Here is an 8,884-nt window from a genome sequence, read left to right as displayed (position 1 = left end):
GAGGGAAAAAAGACAGAAAGAAAAGAGCAGCACATAGTGTCCTGTGAGACAACTGTGACTATGACTTAGCAATCACATTAGGTCTATTTTCACACATTGTAAATTATGCTATGATCTAACATATAAGCAACTGGAGCCCCCAGAGAGGAGGGAGAAGAGTACAGCAACAAACATAAATGAACAAATAATGCCTCAAATTTCCAAATTTGATGAATACCATAAACCACAGGTAAACAGCTGTATCAGGAAAAAACTACACTGAGCACATCATAATCAAATTGTAACAAAAAAGAACACCTAAAGAGTAGCCAAAAGAAAATGGTAACTTACATATAAATAAGAACAACAGTAGTTTTCTTGCTGGAAATCACAATAAAATATCACTTAACATTCACTAGGTTGGTAAAAATTTTATAAAGTCTGAAATTAATGAGTGTTAGAAATGTGAAACAATGGTAAATAACATAGTGAAAGTCAGTGCTGATAGAGGTATAAACTGGCACAGCCACTTGAGATATAATTTGGTGACATCTTGTAAAGATAAAGATACTCAGACCACGTGACCAAGCAGTATCACTCTTACACAGAGGATGTTCATATAGCAGCACTGTTTGCAATAGCAAATACAAAAACATACAAAACCCAAATGTCCATCAGTAAAAGAATGGATAAATTACAGAAATAAAAATGAATGAGTCTTGGGACAGGGATTTAGCTCAGAGGCACCACATCTGCCTCATAAGCGCAAGGTCATGAGTTTGATCCCCGGTACCGAAACAAAACAAAAAAAATGAATGAGTCTTAAAAATGTTAAATTGAAAAAAGAAAGCCACAGAAGTAAACATACATTATGCCATTTATATAAAATTCAAAAACATACAAAATTAACATTCCATTTAGGGGTACATACAAAAACTGTAAAACCACAAGCAAGAGAATGACAAAACAGTAATAATTACTTGGGAGAAAAGGAACATACAGGACTCCTGAAATATAGGAAATGTTCTGGTTCTTAAGCTGGCCGATAAATACACACATTCATATTATTATTCTTTAAACCTTATATATACATATTTATGCATTCTTGCAATATGAAATACTTCATTTAAAAAACAAGAGCTGGGCCAAGGATTTAGCTCAGTGGTTCTGGCGCCTGCCTCACAAGCGCAAGGTCCTGAAATCGATCCCTGGTACAAAAAAAAAAAAAGAGTCAAAATGTGAAAGACACTAAAAATGAATATTACCACTTATGTAAATAATAATAGTATAAAAAAAGTATACACAGAAAATGTTCAATTCTTTTTCATTCAGGGCCCTATATTATCAGTATTAATCTAAATGGGCCAAAATTCTAGTATGAAAAAAAAAAAACCAACTAGAGTCTTTAACTTCTCTGACACAAAAATCTATTAGGCAGTAGTAAATATGTTAACCACTCATTTCTGATTCAACTTTTATCTGTACTTAGATTTGTCTTTGGACTTCTTTGGACTTCTGCTTCGGTCTCTCTTTTTACTCCTTTCTCTTTCATAACCATCTGTTTGGTATCTGGATTTGTGACTATTACTGTAGTGCCCATCTCTTTCTCGAGATCGGCTACGACTTCGGTCTTGGGGTCGGTCTCTCTTTTCACTCTTTTGTTTCTCCCAAGAGCTTTCTTCTTCTTCATAGTGACCAAACCCCATTTCCCTGTAGATATCCTGTCAAAGAAATGCAGAAAGAGTTAAGAATCAAAATCTATAAAACAAATACTTTGTGAGCACTGTCAATTACATAAAACCTAGAAAAAGTCCACCATTAGCAAGCTGTTCTAACAGCTCAAATTTGAATAATACCATTAATGTGAAGAATCTCATATATTAAAAAGCAAAGTAATTAACAAAGATTTAACTATTTTTCTTATCTCACTGTTTTGCATCTATTATTTTAGTTGAACTGAGGGATCAGTACCTCATAGAACTGAAACAGCCCAACCAAAAATAGAACAAGTCTATAATGTTATGACATCAGAAGTTCTGATTAGTTTTGGTCACATTTCCACTTTCCCTTGCTCCACTTCCCCAAAAATGTGATCCCATACTGATTTACAATAAAATGGCTAAAATCACCATAACAATCCTTAAAGAAGACATCATTTAAATAGCACAGTAGGCAGAGGTCTTAGATAAGACAGTCTAAAATGAAAAGAAAACAGATTCTGCATAATTTGATATGGGTAAATAATTTTTTTAAAAATTTTATTTTGGGGATTGAACCCAGTGCTTTGCATATGTTAATAAGCATGCTCTCTATCACTGAGCTATACCCCAAGCCCAGTTTAATTTTTAAAGGGCTTTATTTCATAACTGTTCCTGTCTAAATCTTCAAATATATTTTGTATGTTTAGATTAGGCTGATATGTTTTTGTTAATATTATTCCTTACTATTAAGAAACACTGGAATAGGGCTGGGGATTTAGCTCAGTGGTTTCATCGCCGGCTGCAAAAGGGTCCGAGTTCAATCCCCGGTACCAAAAAAAAAAAAAAATCCCATTGAAGAAACACTGGAATAATCCATTGCCCTTAGACAATACAATGGTTGTATTTAAGTCTATTTTAAGTAATTAAGAATAATTTTCCCATAGAAGAGGGCTCTGTTTGTGTCCTACTCTTAATTAAAACAAGCATCTCAGTGAATGGCTAAAATCTAAAGTAACCAGTGCTAATCTTCTTTCAAGAGATAGTTTGCAAAATTTAACTTCCTTTAAAAATTGCTCAAAGGAAAGGCAATATTCTAAGGACTGTACTCTCAAATACCTCTATTCTATCACCACAGACATTATTATGGTAGGCATTAAGTGTCAAAGGGTTAAAATACAGTGATACTCATAATTAAGGCTCTGGTTTTATCCAAATGATTATTTCATAAAATCCTCAATGTATTACACAAATAGGCACTTAAGCACTATGCATGTTTAAAATAAAAAAGGAAAACAGCTATGGGGTTGGGAATGTAGTGCAGTGGTGGAGTGCTTGCCTAGCATATGTGAGGCCCTGGGTTGGATTCCCTAGCCCCCAAGGGAAAAAGAAGGTATAAAATACTTAATTCGTTGAAACACTGAGGAAGCTGAAGATCTGAAAGGGACTGAAATTTTCAAATTTTGGAGTAGTTTTCAAACCTAAACAAGCTTTGACATCAGGCAGATCTGTATTCAAATGGTCTTTGCCATTTAGGAGATATGTGAAAAGTAGTCTTGAAGTTACATTTATTAGTATTAAGAAACAGTTAGAATTTGAGGTGGGCCCAAATGGTGAGTGGGTTTGGGTTTGAATTGGCTACAAAAAGGCTGATGTAGGGCCGGGGATTTAGCTCAGTGGTTCTGGAGCCTGCTTTACAAGCACAAGGTCCCGCGTTCAATCCCCGGTACCATAAAAAACAAACAAACAAACAAAAGGCTATTGTAGAAATGGAAAGCAAGGAGGAATCAGCACTGTGTGTATGTAGGAGAAAACTTTAGGTGGTTGAATGAAGTCACATCAGGGCAGATCCTCTATGTGCCACTAGAGTGTGAAGCACTTCAGGAGTACAATATGACCTTCATATTAGAAGCAAAGAGATTGAGACTCATGAGATCTACACAGATTGGAGATAATTATTTAAATCAATCAGTAACCTTATATAAAACTGAGAAAGGATGGTAAAGAATAAAAGGAAAAGAAAACAAAACCTGGCTGAACTAAAACAAAGTTCAAGGTCCCCCTAACTATAAAGGCTTAAAGTATGTAGGATTAGTATCTTCATATCTAAAGTGAAGAAAATCAATAAGGTGAGCATTAAGTCCTTTCTACTACAGATTTTTAAAAGTTCCATTATTTTATACATTTAAGACACGAAATAAGATGGCCAGAAAGGGAAATGAAACACACACACAGGCCAATTTAAAGCAATCAACATAACACAGCAAAAAAAAGTAGTCAAAATATCCCTAATCAAACTAAAAGCTAGCCTTGCTCAGCTCTCTGGGATTAAATCAAATATTCAATTACATTTAAATCACTGAAATGTTAAATCTTTTAAATCACAACAAAAATAGAGTGCCAAATTACAAGCATACACACACTACAAAAATATCAATGGAGAACTGACACCCAATATGGATATTTCTCAGCCAGGCAACCTCATTTCCTGTAACCTCAGTAAAACCCAAACTTCAACAACACAAAAACCATTTTTGGAATTAAGGCATGAAATGGAAAAAAATTAAACGAAAATTTTCAAATTGAATAATAACACTGTTCAATAAAAAACAATTTGAAAAAATAAGTTAGAACATCCTTGGGAAACTGTACTCACTCAGCAAAATACCAACAAATAGGAAAATTTGAAGTACACCTGGAATTTAACTAGTGGTACAAATTTTCTTTAATTATTATGTCTTTCAGACTGAAATAAAAAATAGTGATGCTCAGTTTTATTAGAAAGAAAATGAGAAAACTAATGTAGCTATATTATTAAATCAAAGTATAATAGCAAAAAATGTTTTAATACCCTGACAGAAAAGAAATGGGTTAGGAGATTGTTATTCAGAATTGAGCAATTTTATAATTACTAACTCCCTTAAAATTCTTTGTAAAATGCCAATAGCAAGTTGAGCATGATGGTACACTCTTATAATCCCAACTACTCAGGCTGACAGGTGGGTTACAAACCCTCGGCAACTGAGTAAGACTTTGTCTCAAAATACAAAATATAAAAGAGCCAGGGGGCTCAATGGTAGAGCACTTGCTTAGCCAGGATCTGGGTTCAACTCCCAGTACTGCCAAAAAATAAAAAATAAATAAAAATAAAGAAGAAGCTGCTAACAGCATTCCTCAAAAAAAAAAAAAAGTGATGCTAAAAGAGGGTATCTGCCACTATAAGGCCTTCAGTAATCATTAACAGCAGAATCAAAAGATTCATAAAACTGAGGAGACAGATATAGAATGTAGTCAGTCTTCCCATTTTTAGACCTCTGATCATCTCACATACACCAATGTTTATCTCAGGCCTCAATTCATTGAAGATTCCATGTACAATTTCAGGATGAAAAGCTGCAGCTAAAAGCAGCACATATTTGGGTGGGGGGAAGATTACGGTTTTTAGTTTAAAGAGCGCTAAAAATTCCTAAGAATGTGATATTTTAAAAGTCTGGGGTGATTTGGGGCGGGTGTCTGGGGTGATATTGGGGTAAGTACAGAAATTAAGAGGGAGGAGACGTTTCTGTTATATCACACTGAAACAGCACTATGGGCAAGTTATTCCTGGTAGAATAACAGGATTGAGGAAAGAAAACTGAGAGGAATATGTTCTGGGAAGAACAACAGTACTGTAATTAGGAGTACGGATTTGATCTAAACTCTGGTTCCATTATTTACTACTTGCATAAAACCATGGGCCAGTAACAATCTTTCATTTTCACTGTCCTCTTTGTTGTGCAATGAGGATAAAAAAAATTACCTCACATTACAAAGACAATAAAGATGTTAGTTACTACTGCTCATATGATTACTGATTCATGTGAGGAATACTGAAAGGAACAAAGGCGCATCTTACACCTGGAACAGGGCATGAATGATGGCAATCTTGAAATAGCTAATGGGCTATGGAAAGAAAAGAGACTATGCTCCTGCTAGGCAACAGCAAAATGTAGGGATGAATGCTACCCAGGACACAGGAAACGAAGAATATTCACCAAATATATATTTGCGGGAAAAATTTTAAATGAAGATAAACCACAAAATACGAAAAATAGTTACCTACAGGGGAAAGAAGAAGAAGGAGAAGAAACAGGAGTATAAGATAGGTTTTTTTGTATGTACCACCATGTGTGTTGTATATTTTATTTCTGAGCCATAGAGTTTTTAAAACTACAAACCAAAAAAAAAAAGTTTTAACCAGTTTTTAACTTCAAAAATAAAATGAAAAAAAAGACCAAAAAAAGATAAAATGAGACAAATTAATTAAAATATGACCCCAGTTAGTGGCATAACCACAGGGAGAAACTAACTATAAAATATAATTTGACTGTAATAGTACAAGCAGTGGTAGTAAGAATAGTCAGTGATGAGAATGTTTACACACACAATTTTTTTCATTTAATCTTAACACATACCTGTTAAGTATTGCCTCGGTTTCACAGAGAAAGAAACTGTGGCTCAGAAAGTTAAATAACTTGTTAGGGTCACATCAATAACTAGCAGTGTAGAAATGTAAACCTAATTTTTCAGACAGCAAGTTCTTAACTTTGCCTACCATACCACACTCCATCTGTCTTAGTAGCACTCACTCACTCTAATAACCTCAGCCTGCTGAAATCCTCACCACTAGGGCCTAGTTCACATGTCTTCCATGTGCTAAAACAAAAACAAGGGGCTGAGATGTACTCTGCTTTTCATTTAACCAAGAGACAGAAAACAGGTTAAAAATGATTTCTTCTCTTTATAATCAATTTTCTCCAGTGAACTTTCATTTTCATTATTTTAGAAAATAATTCATTCAGGATAGCTTTGGGATGATCAAGTTAATTATTAGTGCAGTTTTATTTCATATGCACAATATGGAAGGACATGTTTCACAGGCTATAAAATCTCCAGGGCTGCAAGTGCAGTGTATAAAACATTTTTGGACAAATTAACAACTGAGGAGCATTTTTCTACCATAGCCATACTTGTTTATATTAAGTCACTGTGAAAACAATCTTTTATAACTTGTGATACATATTCTTGAAAATTAAAGCCCATTACCACATACAACCATTCTATATTTTAGAGCTAGGCACTACATACCTATCACTATTCAGAACTATCTATTACCTCCTACATTATACCACCAAGATGCAATTTACAAAGGAACAACATACAGTGGAACCTCAGTTCATGAACGCTTTTGTTTATAAACAATTTGATTCGCAAACAGAAGCATTTGAAGAAATTTTGTTTTTGTTTGCCAACTATGCACTGGATGACAAACATGACCGTGGCCATCTTTCCCAAACAAACACAAACGTGGTCATCTTTTCCAAAATCATAGAACAAGTTAAGCTCATGAACATTGTATTTGCTTCTCCACATCTAAGTCTGGACATTAGAAATACCTGGTTAGTATTTTTGATTGGCATGTAGTCTTCATCTTCTTTTTCTTCAGAGCAGTGTCGTGTTTTTTTCTTGTGTTTTTTACTTGTGTGTGAGTGACTTGATTTTGAGTCTTCTGCCTGCTCATCTAGTATAAGATCGTACTTTGCACTACAGCATTTAGTTAAGGGTAAATATGAGAAATGGTAGATAAGATATCAAAACATAATCTGGTAAACAAAGGAAGTCACAAGGCTAAGTATAACTTTTTAAAGCAAATACCATGTCAAAAGCATAGAATACATTTCTAAAAGAAAACTAACATTTTCATTATGTAGTCAAGACAAGTGGAAAGAACACTGATCTTAAACAGCTAACTAGTGGAAAAATATATGAAAAATAAAAGAGTACTCACAAACGAAAAGTCAAGTAGCATAAGAAACAAGGAAATGTATTTGTGAGCAATGAAAAAATCTACACTTAGAAAACAAAGCAGCCACGCTTTCCTTGCAAGTGCAAGGTCCTGAATTCGATCTTCAGTACCAGAAAAAAGAAAAGAAAAGAAAACAAAGTACATCTTTAACCAGAAAAAAATTAAGATACTATAAACACTAATACCCAAGAAACTATGTAAGATGAAAAGTACTTTCACATGACTCTTCTTTTAGATCAATCCCTACAGGAAGAAATTTAGCATTGACATCAATAGTAATCATGTTTAAATTCTAGTAAGAACTTTAAAAAATTAAAATAGTAAGTTACATTAACAAAGACATACATGTTAGAATTACTTTTAATACCACAAAGGGTAATGATAAAATAGTAATAAAGATATACTTAAACACATTATAGTACTTCAACATAATGTAATGTTATAAAGGAATTTTGGGGCTGGGGATGTAGTTGAGTGGTAGAGCTCTCACTAGCATGCATAGGGCACTGGGTTCAATTCCCAGCACCACCAAAGTAATAATGATAATGATGACATTTTAGTTCAGAAAAAACTAATTTTTCTTATATTATAAGGCAGCTAAATAATAAGTGAAAACATAAAACAATTATAATTTTGCTGAAAATAATCTAAACTTCTAAAACAGATTTTGAGGAAGGCTGACATGGAATGCAATAGTGGTTTTCAAAAGAAAGCTTATGAGGAAGCTTAACAGAGGCTATTTTAATCCCAAGTGAGACTAGTCTCACTTCAGCTTTCACAAAGCCACAGCTTAAGATTTTCCTCAAGGATCTATCTACATAAGATCAAACAGGAAAACAGTCTCTTCTAGCTTTTCACAAGATGGTTTGTCAGCCTGTACCATTCTGTTATTACTCCATTATCTCCAACTTCTTTTCTCCTTTATATGATACCACACTGTCTCCAGGGTACCTCTGGATCTGCTTCTCTGAGATACAAATCCAACAACTACTGGCTATAATTTTATTCAACTTGTGCTCGACACATGCTGTTCCCTGTCCAAAATGCTTTACAGTAGTGTTCTTCAAACTGAAGATCATAATCCAATGATAGCCTGTAAAACCCATGGGTCACAACGAGCATTTCTGAAATAATATAGATAGGAAATAGTATGGCACCTAATAAAAATATTATTTTATGAAATTTTTGTTTCAGTTGTGTGAACGATTGTACCACTGCTGTACTAGGTTAACATATACTTTTTTTTTTTTTTTGAGATGGAGTCTTGCTACAACATATTGTCCAGGCTGACCTCAAACTCCTAAACTCAAGTGGTCCTCCAGCCTCAACCTCCCAAACAGTCGAAACTTCAGGTCTCTGGCCA

General features: G+C 34.2%; 1 protein-coding gene across 3 annotated transcripts in view; it reads right to left on the bottom strand.

Annotated features, from left to right (window-relative positions):
* Positions 1-838: 838 nt before the first annotated feature.
* The window catches only part of Ppil4 (peptidylprolyl isomerase like 4), a 47,100-nt gene continuing 39,054 nt past the window's right edge, over positions 839-8,884 (bottom strand). For 2 of the 3 annotated variants that reach the window (XM_087193578.1, XM_087193579.1), the window contains 3 exons: positions 7,112-7,259; positions 1,465-1,700; positions 839-1,187 (listed from right to left, as the gene is read on the bottom strand). In XM_087193578.1, coding sequence (XP_087049704.1) covers positions 1,133-1,187; positions 1,465-1,700; positions 7,112-7,259 — 439 coding nt within the window. In that variant the 3' untranslated portion in view covers positions 839-1,132. Of the gene's footprint in view, positions 1,701-7,111; positions 7,260-8,884 lie in introns of all 3 variants that reach the window. The other variant, XM_004856900.3, reaches the window with a different exon arrangement.

The sequence above is a fragment of the Heterocephalus glaber genome, unplaced genomic scaffold (genome assembly GCF_053883595.1).
Source record: "Heterocephalus glaber isolate CG9 unplaced genomic scaffold, H.glaber_assembly_v1.0 deba00001593, whole genome shotgun sequence".
Taxonomy (NCBI): domain Eukaryota; kingdom Metazoa; phylum Chordata; class Mammalia; order Rodentia; family Bathyergidae; genus Heterocephalus; species Heterocephalus glaber.
The sequence above is the reverse complement of the archived record's forward strand: the minus strand, read 5'-3'. Positions and strand labels throughout refer to the sequence as shown.